The following is a 23,637-nucleotide window of genomic DNA, read 5'->3' on the forward strand; positions in this document are numbered from 1 at the left end:
CTTGAATGGAAAATAGCCATGCGATTTGATTAAAATCAAAATATATATTTTGTTATTTTATAGATATAAAGCCTGAAATACAGTGATGCTATTGGGTTTGAATTTGAAACATAAACATGTTATGATGAAACCAAATTGTCTTCATCAGAAGACATGTCCCACAGAAAAAGCCTTCAATCAATGTGAATGACAATCAAAATCTGGTGCACCAAACGGTTGAAAGTGATAATGAAAAAGAAGATTATGTCCACTGAACTTGTTGCCATTTTATAGAACGAAAATTGAAGACTTGTTTGCCACGCAAGTGGAATCTCAACAATCTAAATTGACGAATGGATTGCTTCAGCTTATCCATAGTCACCACGCTTTCTCACATCCAATAAATTTCATGCTTCCTTATTTTCCATTTATAGGTCCTTTTCATAAAATAACGGTCATTTCTTTATCTACTCCTGTAACTTCCACTTACATCACATAAATTGAAAATTTCTAAATTTTACCTTTATGACTTTTAGTTTTAGTTAAGGATGGTGTCTGGAGAGATTTTTATTATACATAATTAAAAATGTTTAACTGTACTTCTATATTTTGTAATGTACAATTTGTGATAGATATTTATATTTTAAATTGTATATTTTGTAATATAAAACAAAAATACATATCAAATTACACCATTCAGAATTTAAATTTATAAAGCAAAATATATATTTTATTTTATAATATAAATTTTAGATTATACATTTCGAAATATAAAATATATTCATAAAATAAATAAAAAATATTTAGACAATAAAATTTAGAGTGTATTTTTTCAGTATGATAAGTCTCTATAAAAGACAACAAGAGTAATGATTTGGCTTTAATGGAGTCAATAAGACAAATTACACTTGAAAAGGAAGAAACCGCTAGAGATTGACACCCATCCCACCTTATTCCAGATCAAAATTTTCAGAAGCCTGTGATGAGGTGCAGGATGAAAAATGGGGTGCAGGATGAAAAACCCTCAAATCAAAGATTTTGCTAGATTTGATGGGCCGAAAAGGTCCCCTGGGCCCACAGTGAACTAATTTGGGCCTGTATTTAGAATCACGAAAAGCGCCGCCACATTGTTTCTATCGTCTGCAGAGATGCTGAAAGCATTGGGTGCACGTGCAGTGCTATGCTCGAACTCTTCTTCCACTAGGTACTGTGCTTACACATTCAAATCCCATTAACAATCTTTTGGACAAATCTTTGAGTTCCTTTTAACAGTGTATGCTGAATGAATCAATGAATGAAGTGTTGTAAGTAAGATGAGTTCTGCGCCGGCATCTCGCAAGTTCGTTTCCGTGGAAGGCTCAGACATACATTCCAGAAGTAAACCTGATGGTAACGAACCTAACCTTGATTTTTCAATCTCCTTTGAATTTCACGTTGTTCAATTAAGTTACGTTTTTTTGCTTCTCAATTTTTATTATTCAGGCTTCAGATTCAGCCTTGTTTCGTATAACATATTGGCGCAGGTACGCTAATTGTAACAGTTTTGAATTTTGTATGGACGAACATACGCTTACAGTTTTGTTTACTCTTTTTTTTTATATATAAAATGTCTAATTGTAATGTAGGTTTATGTGAAGAGCTCGCTGTTCCCGCATTCTCCATCTTCGTCTCTCAAGTAATTAATGTGCTTTGTAATTATTAAGGTTTCAAATGATGAATGTGAAATTTGCACGCTGATTTGACTGATTGATTTTGCTTCCTGTAGATGGAAACCTCGTTCAAACGCAATTTTGGAAGTTCTCAAGGACTTGAGAGCTGATTTTTTCTGCCTGCAGGTTTTTTATTTTTGTCAAACTGTAGTTGGGCACTGATTATTAGTAGTCAGTACAAGTTACATGCTTATTTTGATATAATTAATAAATAGGTATTTTGAATATGTCAATTATTATTTGATTAAATTCACAATAAACAAATATTGTTGAATGTAAACTATATTTTGGATTTACAACGAGAGTAGTTTACATTTTGATACAAGGTTATTTTTAAGCATTGAAAGCATTGAAGTTTAACATGGAGATAAAAGATGGAATAAGTAAGATAGAAAAGAATTGGTTATTAAGAAGATTACATATACTACACTCAGAAAGTTGGGGATGGCTGAGAAATTTTTGGTTAGTTGTCAAGGTAATTTGTGAATTCTTATCCAAAAGAGTGAACAGGGAGATTGTCGAGAATGTCACTCTAAGTGAGTGAGAAGATTGAATTTCAATCTCCAATTTGTTTATTTTAGTTTATAACTTATGACTAAATTTTAACCCCTTGATTACTTTCTTTCAAGTGACGCTCTTCTTCTTATCATGAATCATTTCAGGAAGTTGATGAATTTGAAAGCTTTTACAAAGGAAACATGCAGAATTTAGGATATTCTTCGATTTATATGAAGAGAAGTGGTCAGAAGCGTGATGGGTGTGGCTTATTTTACAAGCATGAATGGTATGTTCAAATTTTTTCCGGTTGTTTTAGAAGCATAAGCTTGCAGCTATGAAAGTAAGGGAGTGATTTATAATGATTTTAATTTTACCTCGAGTATTGGAGCAGTGGCTGTGAGTGGCTACAGTTTTGCAACTAGAGTGGAGACAAGTATTTTTTAGAAAGTTGAGGAGAACTACAATAACTTTGCTAATCTAATTTCCAAAGTCAGTGTATTACATGCACACACATACCTTGGAACGATTCGAACTTAATTTGCTAGCAATAACCAACATACCTTAGAACGATTCGAACTTAATTTGCTAGTAATAACCATACTCTGCTTGATATTGGTTATTTAATATTTATATTGGAATGGTTCTTTGTTTCTTTTATCTCTCTTCCCCCTCTCATCTTTTGGAGTTAACTATTAGTTACTTTTTTCTCTCCAAAAGAATTTAATATTACAATATTAAAATATTAGCTAGTCCTATTTATCTACTTACATTTATCCTTAAATTTTTTCATTTAGTGCAGAGTTGCTCTTAGAGGAAAAAATTGAATACAATGATCTTGTAAAGTCCATTCCAGATGGGAACTCTTCAAACGATGATGATCACACCAATATTCAGACGGTCCATGCTGATAAACAAAAGGACGTGGCACCCAAAAATGGTAAATGCAAAATGAAATTAAAGATCTGTTTGAAATGTAGATTTTCTTCTCATATTAGGGATACTTAAAGATTTTCGATTTTCTTCTATATACTGTTTAGGTTTTTGTTATTGAATGACTGATGAACTGGCGGAAGCTCAATTGTATTTCTTCAACTTCATTTCTATTGCAGCAGTGTTCCCTGTTTTCCTTTTCTTAGCTATTTCCTTTTGTTATTTTAAGTTCATTGTTTTGATACATAGAATTTGAGGTTACTTGGATGTCTGTACAGATTAGAGTATACTATTTCTTCATTAACTAAATTCTTGATTTAGGTTCTAAATCGAATACAGAAGATCGTGGAGATCCCAATGACCCCCGTGTGAGACTTAAGCGTGATTGTGTTGGAATAATGGCTGCATTCAAATTCAAAGATCCCTCTCGTCATATTGTTATTGTGGCCAACACACATCTTTATTGGTAATGAAGTGACTTATGTGTGTTTTACTTCATTTTTTCAGTTGTTGTCTTCGAATGAAAGTTTAACTCAATTTGGATTGTGTATGGCAACATGGGTTTGCTTAGCTTCGGTGGTGGAATTAATAAATTACATATAATTTTGCCCCAGGGATCCTGAATGGGCTGATGTCAAGCTTGCACAAGCTAAATATCTTCTATCCCGCCTGGCAAAATTTAAAACACTGGTCTCAGATAGATATGAATGCATACCTGAAGTCATTGTGGCTGGTGACTTCAATTCTCAGCCAGGAGACACGGTACTAGCATTCCTTAAATCTCAACTTCTCTATTTTTGTCTAAATTCTAATGTCCCTGTGCTTTTGCTTTAGTCATATCTAGCCCAACTCTCTTCTCTTGGAATTTGAAGAGATCCTGTCTGATAATCTGCTAGCAATTCATAGTCATGGATTAACCTTCAACCTCAGTGGAAAAGAGAAGAATGTCATAAAAAAAGTTATTGGGAAAAGGAAATCACAAAAATGTGTCCTGGGATGTCATAGTTGAGTGTTGCACAGTTTAACTCCTCTCCCTTGAAGAATTACAATATTTTTCAATAAACTCTTGACCAAACTATGCAAGTGATCTGACGCACGAATTCTGAGTTTGACAAAAGATGTTGTACACAATTCAATGTTCATATTCTGAGTTTGACAAAAGATGTTGTACACAATTCAATGTTCATAGCAATTGATTAAAAACTGTTTATTGTTCAAAAATAAATATAAAACTCTTAGTATGACTATAATCGCTAAATCAATTTAACACAGTGAAAAATATTTTACTATATTAAATATAGAAGCTTTCGAGATTTTGTTTAGTTAGCACTAGAATGACCAGTGCAACACTGACTAATTTGTACAGTCATAGTTCTATTCTTGTATGAATTTGTTGTTGTCTGTGTAACATTTAATCGTGCTTGATTACTCGTCATAGCTATGGATGTGCCTTCAAAATACGAGCTGTATTTCCTCTAATGCTTTACTAACTGATCGCATTTTCCCCTTTTTTCTTCAGGTCTACCAGTACCTTGTATCTGGAAATCCTTCATCAAATCTGGTGCTGAACTGTTTAGACGAGTCGCCTCCTATTCCCTTATGTAGTGTCTATGCTTCTACAAGAGGAGAGCCACCATTTACAAACTACACACCTGGCTTCACTGGAACACTCGACTATATTTTATTTTCCCCTTCTGATCACATTAAACCAATTAGTTTTCTTGATCTTCCAGACTCTGATGCAGCCGATATTGTTGGTGGACTGCCAAACTTTAGTTATCCTAGTGATCATCTACCAATTGGTGCTGAGTTCGAAATCATCAAGGAGTAAACATTCTTTAAATCACCAGGCTTCATGTTCCATCTCCTCCCCTTTTTGGAGATGCAAGCAAGGCTCGAGGAGCAAATGTACAATGAATTATGTCTTCAAATCATCACAGGCACTTGGCAAGGTGGCTAACAGTCACCAAAATGCTAATGTTATGCGGGAATCCTTGTTTTGTGATGAAAAATTCGTTTGAGTTTTATTCTCAGCCAGTCAATTTCAGAAATTTTGAGAACATATGTATCATTTTAAGACAATATTTTGTTTTGTATTTTTTTGGAGATAAAGATTTTTTTGATTAAATGTCATTATTTATTTCAAAGGAATACTGGAAAAAGTGTCTATTCCAAATTTCTTTGTTAATCTTGAAACCAAAGTGATTAATTTTGGCTGTCGGATGTCTTTTCAGGCCATCATCAGTTACCGGCCCCTTCAGCCTTATGACCATGATCTTTTTCGTTGGATATTATTATTTTATGATTGTGGTGCAAGTTTTGAACCTGTCCATACGAGACAGAAATTTGATGTTCATGATTGTGGCATGCTTTGATGGCCCAACGATAACGACTGGCAGTTAAACACTACCCAATTGATTTACAAAGTCAATGTTTGCCTATACCCTATCAGATTTCACATATCACTGTTTTCCCATAACACACATTACCTTGCGAGAATGCACTTCCTATTGGCTATAAATTCCAGACATCACTTTTGTCTTTATTTCCTACCTATTCCCATCACTTTTTTTCTCTATTTTCATCTTTTATATTTCTCCTCTTTTTTTTATCAAACAAATAATTTAAACTCATTAGCTAACTATCTATTGTTGAGCAGTTTTTCCTGCATCTCTAAAATGTCAAAAATACATCAATCAAACGCATTAAGATTTTTTTTTTAAGTTTACTTTTTTGTTTTCATTTAATAATAATAATAATAAAACATATTAAAAAAACTAAAAATTTAATATTTAAATTGGAAAACTAAATTAAAAAAATTATTTATTTAAATTTGATAATCAATTTTTTTTAATATAATAAATATTTAATTAATTTAATATTTTTTAAATAATTAAATATATATTAATATTTTAATTTATAAATATTATTTATTAAAAAATATAAAATATATTATAAAATTAAAAACAAAAAAAACTTTAAAAAAATATGTTAACAGTAAAATATGATTAACATGTGTAATTTGAATATTTTAATATGTTAATCGTATTTTCAAATACGGTTAACATATTTTTTTTAATTTTGTTATATATTTTATTTATTTTTGTTTAATAAATAAGATTTTAATGATTTTTTAAATTTTATATATTTTATTTATTTTAATATTATTATTATTATTTCTATTATTATTATTATTAAATAAAAACAAAAAAGTAAACTTTTAAAATGTCCGTAAATTTTTTAAATTTATGGTGCAGAAGGAAGATTGAGAAGTGGATGCAGAACTGCTCTCTATATTTTTACATTGTGAGTGCAATAATGACACCAATTTACTTGTTTTGCTGGTGTAGGGAATTCTGAAATTTCAGATGTTCCATAGCTAATTTGCTCTGTTGTGTATAATCGTTGGACGGCTCTCATCTGTCTATTCGCGTGATGCTTAGCACAGTGTACTGTTATCACCAATGGCATAGATTGCAGCAGGGCCCTTACAAATTGACACCAACAGTTATGATTGGCGCGTTTCGTTTGGGACCACCAACATTGCAAGTTGCAAGTTGGGGAGCGGGTGTTGTAGGTGTTGTGTTCTCAGTTTTCATGTTTTAAAGGTTGGTTCATTTTAATCACTCATGTTGCTTCGTATCAATTAAGGTAAACTACATAATCTGAAGTGTGCAGAGTAGTTATTCTTCAGATGCATTAACGCGAGCTTCATTCTAAAATGCTTAGATTTAATACCAAATGAAATCATCATGACTTTGTTTGAGGAAAGTTCATATCTTTAAAAAAATTAGATCGTCACATGGTCATATAAGCCTTTAGATAGATAGCATTTACCTGTCTCCGAAATCTGAACCAGACCCGAAGGAAAGTGAGGAAGTGGGGCTCATGGCGATTAACAAAAATCCTTGCATTTTTGTCTTTGGATGGAACATAAAGGAAAGTTTTCCCTCGTGAATTGGGAAACAGTGTGTACAGATAGAGGTACCTTTTTTGGCTATATATCGCAGGTCACCATCAGAAACTTTAATTGGGATGCCGTGTGCGGTACATCAAATATTTGACATTTCAACTAACTCTTCCATGAACTACAATCGAGCTCGACCTAGATTCTTGAGGTAACCAAAATAAATGCTCAATAAATTCTCATATTTGATGAAATTTTTATATTTACGGGAACTTGATCTAGTAAATGCTGTGCTCATGCATATGAAAATCTTATCAAATTTCTCAAATTCATCCTTATATTCTCTACAAGAAGCTTTAAAGAAAGGTTTTGTCATCCATAATACTATGTTTATCGTTAAAATAAAATAGTTTCAAGGAATGCCTTAAAAAGTTAAACAAGTTTATCCTAACTTTTAACGACCATCTCTTTCACATCCTTGTTCTCTGCCTGTCTTTTTTTAGTCACATTAAATCTCATGTAAATATATAACTTTTCTCTCTGATTTTTCATAACATAGTTTCACGTTTTGAGTTTTGAGTGCTCATCAACCGTTATCTATACGGCAAACAAGGCACCCAAATTTTAATCTTCACTTTTAACACATTCATGATTCAAACATTTCAATTTCATCTTTTTTGCTGGGGTGTGTTTCCCACATGTGCTGTTATTAGTCTTACACTGCTCTTTCTTTCTCCTATTGGATGATGAGAATCGACATCCATCTCATACATTAATTACTGTTAAATTCATTTTTGTATTAGTTTTTCTTTTTTATGTCATGCTTCCTTCTCTTCCGAAAGCTTCACTGCTGAAGAAGCCAGACAAATCCATCAAGTAGAGTGGTGACAAATTCATGACTCGTCTCATAGTGGGAAATGGCATATGTTAGTCCATGTTCTGGAATTTTCTACAAATTCTGGTGAACTTATTCTGATCTCACAGAAATAGAATATATGTGGGCTAGCTAATATCACATTCAAGTTTAGTTGGAACAATGTAAATGTGTCTCTGAATCTTCTGGAATAACGTTTGCTGGTCTAATCAAATCATAGTCTCTGAGCTTGAAACGATTCTTAAAAATATAGTCTTAGTTCAAATATCTCGACTTTGTCAGAACTTTCAAAATGTAACATATTTGTATTCAATGTTTTAGTGGTGCAATTAGTTCATCTTAATTAACACACATATACTGATGTAGTTAATTAGCACATCAGCAACTTTTTGGCAAAAAAAAGTCACCAATATGTAGAACAACATAACATTTGCTCAACTTTTATTTATTACATCATTACAATTAGTTCCCTAAAAATGTATTTTTACTTCATAATCCAGCAGGGAACTTCTCAAGAAACCTGCCCATAGAAGTGCAACTCCAGTCAGAACCCGCTTACAAATTTCTACTCAATTTTAATAATATAAACGCTCGGGACATTTTTTATTTTCTGCTTTATGTGCTCCAACATAGTAGTGAACCAGACATGAGAACATGCATGTTGCCCCTACTGAGGGAGGAACTGTATTAATTTGGAAGAACTGGCACTGAGAAGTATGTCTCAGTAGTCATTGGTGCTTCAATGCTCATTGTTTTTGCCTCACCAGAAACTTCTCCAAGGAATCCATTGTAGAAGGCTTTAACCTTTATGACTATGTAAAGAAAAGAAGATGCAAGGTATGAGAAGCCCAACCTGTGAAGCTTTTGTGCTTGTTGTCTACCTCGGTTTGTGCCACGTTTTGTACCCTTTTCACGTCCCATGTTGTTAGTATGATGTTCTTTGAAGTTACCTTGGGGTTGGATTCGGAGATATTCATAGTTTTGGAGATGAGATAGTGAGCAAAGGCTCCCTCTTTCTCCATAAGAGGCTGCACGGTGCATCAGTCTCTTGGATCTTACAACACTATGGGAAGCCATGTACGTGGCCAGGAATTAGTTTCACAAGAGTGTTGCTGTGATATGGGTGGAGCTCAAGGAGTGTTCTCTCTCTCACCTCTCTTCTAAATTCTAATTGAGATTTGTAATGATGAGGACCTTTATATAGAGAAGGCCAGCATTGGCCTGAAGTTATACTGGTGTGATTTTTTAGGCCAATATTTATCTTTTCACATCCTTTGTTGTGTTGCACACACTAACTGACAAGCATAAGAAATTGTGATAGAAAGTGACATGAATAGCTCATAAGTTTAGGTAAACTCATCATTTACCAAGTTTCTTTTTCCAAAAAGTATGTGTTCATTTTTCTTTCACAAAAGCTAAACTGCTTAATATTGTGGGAGATTTTTGGAAAGTATATCTGCTTATCTTCACCTTCAGAAGAGGAACATTAAGAAAAGAACTGAGTCTAAAAGTGCCTGATAAAATTAACTTAATATCAGCTTGTTCAAGTTAAATAATAAGCCTATGATGAGTGTGACATCAGAGTTTGAATACAAATTGAGGCCTAGCAACAGTTAGTGTTACTGGTTTAAAAGCAATGGGAGAAATAAAAGAGGGTCCCATAGAATTAGGAACAAGTACGTGGCACGTGAAGTGTAGGACCTATTAGAACAAGCTGGATAGCACTGTCATATTCATTCAACTTCAATGAAATGCAAGTTGGGGTTCGAATGAATCATGGATCACTTGGGGCACAAATTTTGTTACTTCTGTAAGGCTGCCAAATTAGAAATCAGTTTCTGGCAGATAAATATACAAAAGGGTGTTTTTAATTTAATTTAATTGAAGTATATTTTTTATCATAAAAATTGCAGCTCAAATATGAACTTGTCCTTACCTATTTGCTGTATGAACAAATTCACTTCACAGAAAATCCTTATTCCTAGATTTTTAATATGTCTTAAGCTAAGTTCACATAAATAATTTAACTAAATACTTATTTAACATATAAAACTTATCACATCATTTAGCTTGTAACTTATTTTGACAAGTTTCATGGTAAAATATACTGACAAATTTCGTAGCTGTTCTGTCTGCAAGTACTTTCTAGAGACGTAGTTAATTTGTTGAAGGATTATTCCATATACTATAAAAAACTTAAGTAAACAAACCTGCATGGATCAGATTTCTGTAGGTTTATTCATTATTTTCTGATTTTATCTTTAAAATATGTTTTCACTATAAACTCTCACTATCTCTCAATCACATGAATAGGTATTAGTTATTGTCCATGAAAATGTGGAACCAAGCTATATGAAAGTTTGTCATTAGATAAAACTGGAAGCTAGGATGAAACAGTAATGTCCTTCTTCTTTGTTGATTGATAATGACTTTTAAGTAGCAGAAAACTCTAGAAAAATATATTTAAACATAACCCAATCATACCAAACTTATTTGTAACATAAAGTTTCGTTCTTTTTATATAAACTTTACATCCTAAACATGAAACCAATATTTGTAAGCAATCAACAATGATTAAAATAAGTTCAAATATCATCTTAAAATTTGAATTTGGATAGAATCAATCTTACAAAAACTGAAATTGGTGAGAGTCAATTAATTGAAAGACAAGTTAAATGACACAAAGAAGCTATATTTGGAAATAAAAATGGGGTTGAAACGAAAGAGCACAAATACATTATGGCGGTGTTGTGCTCGTGGCAGTGTATTTGTCTTTACTTCATTCCATTTGGAAAAGTTTTAAATTATCTTTTGCCTTTGTCTGTGTGTATGGTTTGAATATTAATGCACATGCTGTGCTGCACGGTATGGAGTTACAGTTTTGGACAACCAGTTCACGTGAAATTGAGCTGACCAATGCATCCTTTTCTTCAGCTCTTTTCATTATATGAGAAATCATTCTCATTAGAAGAGTGGAGAATAAAGTGCATGTGTAATCATGAAGGGTTATTCAAGCTGTATGGATATTGCAGTTTGGTGTAATAATCCTGTATATACAGTAAAAAAAGAATACTGACTAAGCTTGATATATTTGTTAGATAATTATACACAAAGTGTGTGTTATGCTATTGGCATATTTATATATTAGTGTCCTGTATATTCAGACTCTATTAGGGCTAATGTGAAAAATTATATTCCTCTTCTTTTTCATGTTTCTTATACTTTGTTTTAATGTTATTATGGTATAAGAGCCTATAGCTCCTCTTAGTAATCACCTAGTTTGGCAGGGCATGTTAGTGCGTGAAGGAGAGTATTGGTAAGGAGAGTATTGGAAAGTCCAATATCGCTTCTCTAAAGCTAAAATCTAACATGGTATTAGAGTCTTTATGTTATTGTCATTGTAAATTATATAGGGAAGAATTCTAATACAGTAAAAATTGTGTAGTTAAACATACCAATCTTAGTGTATTATGACATGTCAACTTAGTTGACATGTCAAAATACATAGTGATACCTAATTGTAGTTTATTAAAAAAATAAGTTTGTCAGTAATGGTTATTGTTTGTGTATGAAGTCTGAGTGTTCACTTCAAACTATTTTTTCCTTTCTTATTCTTCTGTTGTTCTCTTCCTGTTCGAATAGTCTGTTCTCCAACCGATTGGATATACCTGCTAAAGATACTCTGATGTTTAAGTCAGTTCAAGTTTGATCAGTTAAGCAATTAATGTTGTAAAAAGTCCCAACAATCACACTTTTGACCTATATTTATAGTTTTTTCCATGGACTTTAGATTAGGTGGACCTAATCACAATTTAAACTTGATTATTGACTTGTTTAGCTTAACTAGATGATTAGCTGATTCTGATCGTAACCAATAGGTCTCCTCCTAGTTTGGATGATTGATCATGGTATTTCAATCGGTATGTCCCAACCAATACATATACAGTACAGTTGTATAGTTAAACATACCAATATAGTGTACTTTGAGATGTCAGCTTACCAATATTAGTTTGTCAGTAATGGTTGTGTACTTAAACATATCAATAATACTCTTCTAAAAAGAAGAAGATCAATCAAGAAAATATTTTCGTACCAATAATACTCCTGCAAAGAAGAAGACCAATCAAGAAAATATTTTTCTACCAATAGTACTCTTCTGCAGAGAAGAAGATCAATCAAGAAAATATTGTTCTACAACCAGTTCCTAATCAACAATACTAAAAAATGTAGAATTAGATATACTTGGTTCAATATTTAAATATTAGATAACCATAAGCATGAAAAGAGTGAGGACTACTAAATGATTGCTTGTTTAGAGCTTACTCCTTGCAATCGTCATATATATATATATATAAACAATGACAACAACTGTCAAATATATATGACAGGACTCACTTGAATTTGTCGCAAAAAATCACTTTGACCAGTCTTCAAACAGTTAATGGTTTTGTCATGACTTGCACTAGTGTATTTCTAATTCTGAAACTACAACAAAATCAGTGGATGCAGATGAAAAGAATTCATTAATTGACTTTAACAGAGCAAACTCTAAAAGAACTATAAGAGAAGTGGTGTTTCAACTAACCTTGCTGCATAATATTAAGGGTTCACAGGGTTACAAAAGTAAGGGGTTTTGAAAGGACACTAAATTAGTTCAGGCCTCATGAGTACAGAAAAAACTCAGTTATGCTCAGTTTGAGTAACATACAACAAAACTTGAAGTACATTGAAACACCTGATGATATAGAACATAGTGCTCATATTTGATAATAAAAGTACCTGCTGTTTCGCTAAAAACTACGTTTAATGAGAAAGACAAACAACTAAAATTATAATTAAAAAGTGATGGACGAGTAGAAAATGGAATTTGATCGCTACAATGTTTCATAGTCTATATTTTCAGTCACGTTTGCTGATTTGTCTCAAACAGACAGACAATCACTAGATTAAATTGTTTTTTTATTGTATGTATCCTAGAAAAGTTGTTTCTGAATTCATTTATTGTTTTTACAAATTACAAGTACCACTCTTTGGATAGATTGAAAAGTCTCTGCATATATGTTTGACATCTTTTCCTGTTATCTTAATATTTCAACATGATTTTACACAAGAACTTGGACTAGGAAATGTGAAATTCCTTTCGATAGAGAGATTGTCTGTGCAAAGAATACAATCAGTGCATCCTGGGAATTAAAGAAAAGTATATGGACTGCAAAAAATAATACTAAAATTGACCAAATCATGGGAAATAAAAGTACAGAAAGTACATCGAGTCCATTACTCGATGAATTATTACATACATACGCATAAGATAGATAACTTTGAAGGATTGACGAATTCATATGAGCAGATACAAAAACGAAAGCCTTATCCCAAGAGCTGGGTAAATATAATTAAATAGTAAACCTTATTGAAAACACATCAGTTTCTAAAATAACCGTGACTTTTGACCTCATCTTTGATTATTCAAGTGCCAACATCTGAAATCTGAGAAGAAGGTGGTTAACTTTATAGTTCTGGAATTTTGAAATACAGAGAGAAACAGAAAATGAAATTGTAACTTTATGAGCAATTAGTAGGGCATGAGCTGAAGCGAGCGACATATGCAATTAAGGATATATAACTCTCAGTTTTACTATACTGTTAAGTTTGAAAAGGAAAACTTAATCTGTGGGGAAATAGTTTGTAATTGAACTACTATTAAAATTTGGCAGAAGCCAGAATATGATGTATCTACATTTGTTCTCAAGTATTATGGGGAGAATGAAGTCTTTTTCCATTTGTCTTACAAGCTAGAAAGAGTCTCTTGATTTTATTTAGCTCTCTAGTGACATCCATTACATTCATTCTTTCGTTTGGGGACTCTAGTGAACAAGCAAGTCCAATTATAATGAATGAAATGAAGTGCTTTTCAATGGTTGTAGTAAGATTCTGAGTGTTTTCTTCTTCTATTGTTGCTTGGTCTGGTTTTGCTACAAGTGACGGGTCCAAAATCTGCAAAACATTATTAGGAAATGAATTTTTCACAAAAGTATGCAAATTTTGACCATCCTCAAAAATTTCATCTGTGGGTCTCCTTCCTGTAAACATTTCCAACATAAGAATTCCAAAGCTGTACATGTCCCCATGCGTAGACACCTCAGAACTCACTCCATATTCTGACATGTATAGCAAAACTTTCATTAGTAAATAAGTTCTTAACAAAACAGAAGACAAATAAAAAAAAAATCCTATTCAAAAGTTTACATAATACCTGGGGGAGCATAGCAAACCGTGCCTTTTATTCCAGTTGTAGTTGTTTGCTTAGAAGTGGTGCTATTCCAAAATCACTAACATGAGCAACCATGTCATCATCAAGCAAGACATTGCTAGGCTTCAAGTCACAGTGAATGATTGATTGCTCGTATTCATGATATAGATAATGCAATGCAGAAGCAATATTAATCATGATATTTAATCTTTGATCAAGGCCCAATGTTCTAGAGTGCTCTATTTAATGTTGTAGCATGCAGCCATTGCTCCAAGCTTCCATTTCTCACGTACTAAAAACCTAGAGCTTTAAATTCTTGACCTTTGTAATCTGTGCTAGAACATGTCAAAATCTTAACAAGATTTCGATGCCTAAAATTTTTAAGTGCATTGCATTCAACAATGAAACTCTTGTGAGCTCCTTTTCTTTGAAGATTTAGGACCTTTATGGCAACGACTTTGTCTTCTAAATCAAGAGTTCCTCTGTAGACAGAGCTAAAATTTCTAGATCCTATCAAGTTTGTAGTTGAGAAACCATTAGTTCCGTTGTTCAAACTTCGGTATGAAACTCTAGCTAGTTGGTCAATTCTGGTGAATCCACATGGTTTCTTACTTTCTTTCCTCATCTAGCAGATTATTAAAATAAATGACAGTATGAGAAGAAAAACAACTGCACTAACTATGATTGCAATCAACCAAAACTTGTGGTGTTTTGCAAGTTTCTTAGTTTTGACAGGACATTGTGGTAGATGCAGTTCTGAAATACCTCCACAAAGCTTACTATTTCCAGTTACACCTAAAGCACTTGCATTTCTAAAGACACCTTCAGGAAATCTCACTGTCCAACGTATTAAAAGATACATTGAAATATTCTTAGAAAGGAATGTTTTGTGACATGTCTAAACCTCGAAGGCTTTTGAGTTATTCCAAAAAGAGGTACTCCAACATTATGCATTCCCCGATAGTGCTAGGAATGTTACCAGACATATAGTTGTTAGCCAGAGATAGATAATCAACGTGTTTTAGGTTGCCCATTTCTTCTTGTATGCTACCACTCAGAGTTTTGTGTCAAATCAAGAAAGTTTGTTAGAGATGACAGATTGAAAATCTCTAGGGTATGGTTCCTGTAAGGTTGTTTTGATACAGATCCAATTCTTGTCACAGGTCTAAAATGATACAGATCCAATTCTCTAAGGGTATGATTTTGGTGTTGGGACAATGATAGAAGACAAGAAGCAAGAACTTTGATGGTTGTGATGGAATAAGGAAAGACCTCTGTATTCGAGGACAGAGAGAACTCCTGAACAGAAAAGGGAAGGAGAAAAATACTTTTTTTATTCCCCTCAAAACAGAAATTACAATCGTATATAACCACACTCCAACACTATTCCCTAATGGGTAACAAACATGCACAACGCAACAGTTTCTAGAAGTTTGCTGACTCAATATCTAATAATGAATAAAATCATCCCAGCCTGTGGGCTTGTGAGTCACACGTTTGGGCCTCTCCCTGTTAATGATACTAGTGCCTGGAGGAGTTACTGCAACAATACCCTCCCCATGAGATTCAACCTTGTCCTCAAGGTTGTACAAAGACTTCAGATCATCCCAATTTTCCCAAGATGTGTCGTCAGGGGACAGACCCAGCCACTGAACCAACGCCAAGCGGGATGGCTTGTTATTAACGTCCTCAATTTTGAAGTCAAGGATAGCTAGTGGAGTGATGAGGGGGTGACTGTCAACGAAATTAGGTGGAAGGTGATCCACCTCAACCGGGGGAGGACCGACATGGGACTTCAGACGAGAACAGTGGAAGACATCATGTATTTTGGCATATGAAGGCAGCTCTAATTTATAAGCTACTGGGCCAATACGCATCAAAACCTTGTATGGACCATAGTAGCGTTTGGCTAATTTATGGTACTTGGAACCTGAGAGGGAAATATGTTTGTGGGGTTGTAACTTGACATACACCCAAGAACCCACTTCATAAATCACGTCTCTGCGGTGTTTATCTGCGTACTCTTTCATGCGATTTTGTGCCTTGAGTAGTTTTTGTTGCAGCAGCTGAAGGATGGCCTCACGAGATGACAATGTTTCGTCTACGGCAGCAATTGATGATGACCCAACAATATAAGAGGGCAAGGAGGGAGGAGGCTTCCCGTAAATAACTTGATATGGGGAAAGGCCAGAACGAGAATGAACTGAGGTGTTATAATGGTACTCTGCCCAGGGTAAAAATTTGTACCAAAGAGAAGGTTTGTGAAAAATGAAAGCCCTCAAATATTGCTCAATAGTTCGGTTCATCACCTCCGTTTGTCCATCGGTTTGCGGATGGTAGGAAGAACTCATCCAGAGTTTAGTGCCACTAAGCTTGAATAAATCAGTCCAAAATCTGCTAAGAAAGATGGGTCCCGATCAGACACAATACTCTTTGGAATGCCATGAAGCTTGCAAACCATCGAAACAAATAAGTCGGCCACCTTATAAGCAGTGAAGTGGGTAGGTAACGCACCCAAGTGAACCCCTTTAGAAAAACGGTCTACAACCACCAGAATCACAGTGTATCCAAATGAAGGAGGGAGACAAGTAATGAAATCCATAGACACATCTTCCCACACATTAGACGGAACCGGAAGAGGAGTCAAAAGCCCTGCTGGTTTCATAGCTTGGTACTTTGTTTGTTGGCAAACCGTACACTGTGATACATAGTCACAAACATCCTTCTTCATTGAGTCCCAATAAAAATTGGCACTAAGACGTTGCAAGGTCTTGGTGACACCCGCATGTCCCCCTGTATTGGTGTCATGAAACTCTCAGAGTATTGTTGCCTTATAACGAGAATTTGGAGGAAGCCAGATTCTTCCCTGATACAATAAAAATCCATCCACTTTCTTGTACTCGGTATAGGAAGAAGGGTTGGTGTCACATTTTTCCAACAGGGCAATGAAAGATGAATCACTCTGAAGCTCTTTCTTCAATTCGTCCAAGAAGACAAACTGCATAACCGTTAATATTAAACAAGAAGCCGACGTAGGATATTGTGATCGAGACAAAGCATCAGCTACAATATTAGTGTTTCCCGGTTTGTATTGAATTTGGTAATCATATCCAAGCAACTTGGATAAATAATGTTGCTGATCAGGGGTTTGGATTACCTGTGACATTAGATCCTTCAAACTCTTTTGGTCTGTTTGGATTACAAAAAAATGGCCAAGGAGGTATTGTCGCCAACGCTTGACCGCACTAGTAATAGCATGAAGTTCCCTTAAATATGCAGATGCACGAGCCATTCGAGGACAAAATACCTTACTAAAATAAGCGATGGGGTGGCCTCTCTGTAAAAGGACCGCACCCATGGCCGTGCCAGAAGCATCAGTTTGGACAAGAAATGGTTCAGAAAAGTTCGGCAATATTAGAACTGGAGTTGCTGTCAATGCCTTCTTCAACGCATCAAATGAATCCTGTGCTGCTTGTGACCAATGAAAATTATCCTTCTTAAGCAACTCAGTAAGAGGATGAGCAATGGAAGCATAACCCTTCACAAATTTTCGATAAAATCCGGTTAGGCCAAGAAATCCACGAAGCCCTTTAACGGATGTAGGAACTGGCCAATCAATCACAGCTGAAATCTTTAAGGGATCAGGTGATACTCCGCCATCAAAGACAATATGACCTAAATAAGCAATCTTAGGTCTTCCAAACTGGCACTTCTGAGGTTTAAAAAAAAACTTGTGCTCTGATAATATAGAGAAAACTTGTTGTAGATGGGCAACATGATCAGATAGAGAGACACTATAAACCAATATATCGTCGAAAAAAACAATCACAAATCGACGTAACCACGGGCGGAAAACGTCATTCATGGTGGACTGGAACGTGGAAGGAGCATTACATAACCCGAAAGGCATTACACAATATTCGTAGTGACCGTCATGAGTGCGAAAGGCGGTTTTGTGAGTGTCCTTGTGGTTTACGCGGATTTGGTGGAACCCGGAAGTCAGATCAAGCTTAGAAAAACACCGAGCATGACCCAATTCATCAAGAAGTTCATCCACCGTAGGCAGCGGGAAGCGATCCTTGACAGTAATGGCATTAAGGGCCCGGTAATCAACACACATACGCCAAGAGCCATCTTTCTTCTTCAGTAATAAGACCGGGGAAGAGAATGGACTAACACTTGGTTGTATCCACCCATTGGCTAACAGCTTAGAGACTTGAGCTTCAATCTCAATTTTCTGGGATTGTGGGTAGCGGTATGGTCGAACATTGACCGGGGTAGAGTTTGGGAGTAATGGAATGAAGTGATCAGAAAACCTTTTAGGAGGGAGAGAAGAAGGTTCAGTAAAAAGGAAATGGTATTTGTGTAGGAGAAGTTGGAGTGGAATGTGTTCATGTGCGAGGGTAGGGAGGGGTAAAGATGTGTCAAGTTGTGGCGTGACGCTAAGAGAGAAGAATTGTGTTGTAGGGTCTGAATGAAGGACATGTTTTAATTGGTGAAAAGAGATAGGTTCAGGAGGGGAAATAGTCTGGCCCTTCAACACAATAAGACCATTAGGATGGTTAAACTGCATAGTAAGGTTTTGGTAGTCCATGAGAATTGGACCCAGTTGTTTCAGCCATTGGGCCCCTAAAACAATATCAGACCCCATCATTCCCAATATGTATAAGTCCACCTGAAAATTATGCCCCTGTATCATTAATTCCACCCTTGTACATACTTCAGTGCATGGTAGAACTTCACCGCTTCCTACCATAACTTTCAAAACTGAAATTGGGCTACGAGATAGGCCCAAAAAATTAGCCACTGCTTCTTGGATGAAATTATGGGTATTGCCCCCATCAACCAAAACTGTTACCTGAAATTGGTCAGTCTAACCTGAGACCCGCAGCGTTTCGGGAGCCCCAAAGCCCGACAAAGCTTTCAAACTAAGTTGGGCCTGATTCGGATCATCAATGATAACGGGTGAAACAGGATCTGGTGGGTTGGGTTCCAAAATTGGAGCATGCAAAGAAGATTCTCCTGAGTCATCATCCTCTTCAGCAACCAACAGCATGTAACGTGTAGGACAACGATGATTGCGTGAGAATTTTTTGTCACAATTGAAACACAAACCACGCTCTCGTCGATCAGCCATCTCTGCCTCGGCTAATTGCTTAAAGCGTGTGCGCGGAGGGGGAGCCGGTAAGAGAGGTGGCAACTGCTTCAGAGGAACTGAAGGTACCAGAGGAGTAGTGGGTGACCTGGTCAGCAACGGCAACGGTCCGGGACCACTACGCTGTCGAACAAGACGAGTCAGATCCTGAAACTTTTCCTCATGAAGACGAGCTAACCCAGAGGCTTGAGAAAGCGTTTGAGGCTGTTGTGAAAGCACCTCACGGCGGATTTCCGGTTTTAACCCAGAAATAAAACAGCTCAAAAGAAATTGGGGTTGCAACCCAACAATCCGATTAGCAAGAGTCTCGAACTCACTCAGATAAGCAGCAACAGAGGAAGTTTGAGTTAACTTGAAAAGCTTACCTCGAGGATCATCGAAAGCAGTCGGCGCAAAACGGGTCTCTAAAGCTTGCAGTAATTGTGGCCAGGAATGAATCTGTCGATTGCGGTACATCCACTGAAACCACGCAAGAGCAGGTCCGTCGAGGTAGAATGACGCGACAGTGATCCGTTCTTCCTCTAGTGTGGAATGATAGTCAAAGAACTAAGAGATCTTGAAGATCCAACCATGGGGGTCAGAACCATCAAAACGGGGCACATCCAGCTTGAGAAAATGTCGATGATTAACAGGTGAAGAAAATGGAAGAGGAGAAGGAGGTGGAGAAGGGGGATGGTTTTCCAGGGCGGAAAGGCGGAGATTTAGGTCATCCATCTTGGAGATGACAAGAGACATGTTATGGAGCATCTCATCCATTTTTTCCGACTGGGTCTTGCGAACGGATTCCTCCATGGAAGAAAGCAACGAGAGCACCAAATGATGGAATAAGGAAAGACCTCTGTATTCGAGGACAGAGAGAACTCCTGAACAGAAAAGGGAAGGAGAAAAATACTTTTTTTATTCCCCTCAAAACAGAAATTACAATCGTATATAACCACACTCCAACATTATTCCCTAATGGGTAACAAACATGCACAACGCAACAGTTTCTAGAAGTTTGCTGACTCAATATCTAATAATGAATAAAATCATCCCAGCCTGTGGGCTTGTGAGTCACACGTTTGGGCCTCTCCCTGTTAATGATACTAGTGTCTGGAGGAGTTACTGCAACATGTTGTCACAGGTCTAAAATCATGCTAAGAGGCTCTGGACAAGTTGAAAGAGATACAAACTCAAGCATCCAAAGAAGCTAAAAAGGAGTATCAAAGGGTTAAGAAAGCCCATGAGATGTTTGAGACCCTAAGAGACCCACCATGTCCTACCGTCTAGTGTTGTCATTGAGCTCCGTCATGTATTGTCGTCTTCTGTCAAACTTCACTGTGTGTTGTCGCCAGTACTACTGTCGAGCTCCAGTAATGGAGAAATGTTTATGCAGAAGAAAATATACATTTGGGGGTTGACCGATCCTAGTTGAATTGACTTCGCTCTACCAGGTCATAATTCTGCGTAACAGAATTCTACATGCTTATGTCATTTCAATCCTACAAAATAATTTAACACTAATCTTAGATGTCCAAAACAACCAACCATTAGATTAAACACAAATCAATGACTCAATTCACCTCAAATGCAATCTTAATCACATAGTATACCAATATTTCAAAATTCAATCACTAAAAACGATTCAAAGACCTAACTCAACTCAACATGTCATATTTCATCAGCACAAACACCAATACCAGCATTTCAACCAATTTCAAGCAACTCAAACATGCAACTCAGATTATCAACACACCATACACTTAAATAAGGGTAGTTTAGCTTCCCTTACTTGATAAATGACTAAAGTGCTCTAGAAAGCCTAAAATAGTTTCAAATGCACAAGAAGTTTTATCTGCTCCTACTAACCATAAAAGCACAATCAAGATACACTGTTAGGACCATTGATCAGCAGAGAGTCTTATAGAAGCCTCAAACTTTACATGCAAAACAAAAAAGGCTAGCATGCAAGGAAGAAACAACAGACCCAAAAAGAGAAGCAGGAAACCAACTTACTCTATTTGAAAAACTGATCGGTTAGACTTGAAGATTTCGTCGCAAGGATCACTATGGTGGTCTTTGATCTTCAAACACATGAACAAGGGGCGAGAAATTTTAAAGAGAAGTCAGGCAACTCTAGAAAAGTGGTTTTTAAATAGATAATGTGTTTTAAAAGAATGAACGAAACTATTTATATTAAAAATAACCGAGTCTCATTATTTTTAAACCACTGCCACCTCTAAAATGTCATAGCCTAGGTCTTTACATTCTTCCCTAAGAAAAATTTTTGTCCTTGAAAATTCACTTATCAAGTAGGAAGAAAAATATGCTATCTTAATTCTTTCTTATCATAAACACCCATCTTGATCAAAATACTATCACCAACACTTAAGTGACTGAAAACATTACCTTTGCGCTAAATTCTCTACTGTTCAACAGTGTAGATTGGTCCAGTCACTACTCTTAAAACAACTTCTCAACTCCCAAAGCTAGTCTTTTAAGGATCCTTTTTAGCCTGATCAAACAATTTGTATCTGCTAAACTAAACTCACATACCAAATGTCTTCCATTAACTCTTATAAGTTATTTTCAAAACTTTAGCTAGCATTGACTTCAAACTAAAGCATTCCTGATGTCGCTTCAGATAATCTCATATCCTCTTTGAAGTACTACACAACTGACTTGATTACACACAACTTTGATCTATTGTCAAACGCTAATACTCTTGATTCGTCCTTATTCACAACAACTCTTATAACATAACTAACATTTATATAATTAACTAAATATAAATATAAATAAAGTTAATCTTGTTAAAAATATATAATAAAAATATCAATTTTAATAAAAATATTTGTAAAGATTTATATACAAATTAAATTTTGTTTGAATTTGAGGAGGGACAAAATTGTTTATTTTTAAAAAAAATTATGACTAAATTGAAACAAAATAAAAATAGAGAAACAAATTGAAACTAATGCAATGACACGTGGCCTGACAATGACACATGGCACTATCAGTGCCACATCACATTGTCATTGTCACATGACACAAAGTCAGTTTGACATGTGATAATTTTTTTATTAAAAAAAAATAAAAGAATTAAAAATAAAAAATAAAAATAATTCAAATTAATTTTAATTTTTTTTTAAAAATCACGAACTCACACATGACACCATCTTTAACGATGTTAGTGCGAAACTAACAACAAAGACATAATTGCTTTAATTTTTCAAAAATAGAAACCTAGTTGAGATAAAAAAAAAAAGTGATAAATCTTTTAGAGAAAAATCACCAAAAATAGATATCATTTATATGATTAAACTTGTTTTCTAATATTTAGATTGTATAATTGAGAAAAATATATATTACACAATCCAAAATTTATTTTTATGCAATCTGAAAATTAGAAAGTGACTTTTCAATTTTATAATTTAAAAATAAAAATGTATTTTCAAATTATACAAGTTCATCCATAACACAATATATAAATAAAGATGATGGTCATAAAGAGAATGAGAAGACCACAAAAGAGAGACAATGTCATCTTTTTCTTGGGTTTTCTTTTCATTTTTTTTTAAGATATGAGAAACAGAAGAAATATGAGTAATATAAAAGATATGGTATATGAAGAAACTTGTTATTTTAATTTAAAGGAATTTAGTCTTTCCAAGTTTGAGTTTTATAATGTAATTTCCTTTTAAATTAAAGAATATTATGGCTATCGTGAAAAAAAAGAAGTTATTAAAGACATTTTGACTTATTTTCTATCAATCATGAATGGTTGACACTTATTATATTTTATACCACCACTTAACGATAATAAATATTATTTATTTAAAAACTTTATTTATATCTACTTTATTAGTTAAGTATAGTATTTTATATTTAGAAGGAATAAGAAAATAGATTTAAAAAAAAGTGAGTGTTAAATGGTAATTTTCTTTCAATGAAAAAAAGTTGTTTTGGCACCCTGCATTCTTCATTAGCACCATTTAACAATCCTACATAAAATAAAATATTAAAATAAACTATTTAATTAAAATATTAAATAAAATTAATAAAATGTGACAAGGGAGCATAAATCCTGAAGGTATCAACATATTACTTCACTTTTATAATTTATTGTATAGATCGAAATTGGATATTTATGATTTTGTCAAAAGACCGAAAAATAAATAAAGAATGAAGAATTAAATGGAAGATTAGTTTAAAAAAATACAATAATAATAGAATTAGAAGGATCCATAAAAAAGGTTGTCTTTCACACAAAAATATAAGATTGGCCTCTTATAAAAAAAAGTATAATATGTTTCTTTTTTCAGATAAAAATGAGAATCATTAAGGCTTTTAAAA

The 23,637-nt window shown here is 34.5% G+C and overlaps 2 protein-coding genes and 1 pseudogene across 3 annotated transcripts; 1 reads left to right on the forward strand and 2 right to left on the reverse strand.

The window, feature by feature from the left end:
* Positions 1-1,034: 1,034 nt before the first annotated feature.
* Positions 1,035-5,239, forward strand: LOC108334692 (carbon catabolite repressor protein 4 homolog 4). 2 transcript variants are annotated; one of them, XM_017570606.2, is made up of 10 exons: positions 1,035-1,183; positions 1,252-1,368; positions 1,462-1,502; positions 1,605-1,654; positions 1,745-1,814; positions 2,351-2,472; positions 2,981-3,123; positions 3,438-3,582; positions 3,731-3,878; positions 4,636-5,239. In XM_017570606.2, exons 2-10 carry the CDS (start codon positions 1,293-1,295, stop codon positions 4,945-4,947), a joined length of 1,107 nt encoding a protein of 368 aa, XP_017426095.1. In that variant the 5' UTR covers positions 1,035-1,183; positions 1,252-1,292; the 3' UTR covers positions 4,948-5,239. The 2 variants fall into 2 exon arrangements, with proteins under 2 accessions (XP_017426095.1, XP_017426093.1); XM_017570604.2 differs by having other exon boundaries at positions 1,043-1,183; positions 1,280-1,368.
* Positions 5,240-8,234: 2,995 nt separating this feature from the next.
* On the reverse strand, positions 8,235-9,075 carry LOC108335557 (uncharacterized). The gene has a single exon (XM_017571590.2). It carries the CDS (start codon positions 8,972-8,974, stop codon positions 8,585-8,587), a length of 390 nt encoding a protein of 129 aa, XP_017427079.1. The 5' UTR covers positions 8,975-9,075; the 3' UTR covers positions 8,235-8,584.
* A 4,567-nt stretch (positions 9,076-13,642) lies between these two features.
* Positions 13,643-15,181, reverse strand: LOC108334854 (probable LRR receptor-like serine/threonine-protein kinase At3g47570; annotated as a pseudogene).
* Between the last annotated feature and the right edge of the window lie 8,456 nt (positions 15,182-23,637).

This window comes from Vigna angularis, chromosome 10, assembly GCF_016808095.1.
Source record: "Vigna angularis cultivar LongXiaoDou No.4 chromosome 10, ASM1680809v1, whole genome shotgun sequence".
Lineage (NCBI taxonomy): Eukaryota > Viridiplantae > Streptophyta > Magnoliopsida > Fabales > Fabaceae > Vigna > Vigna angularis.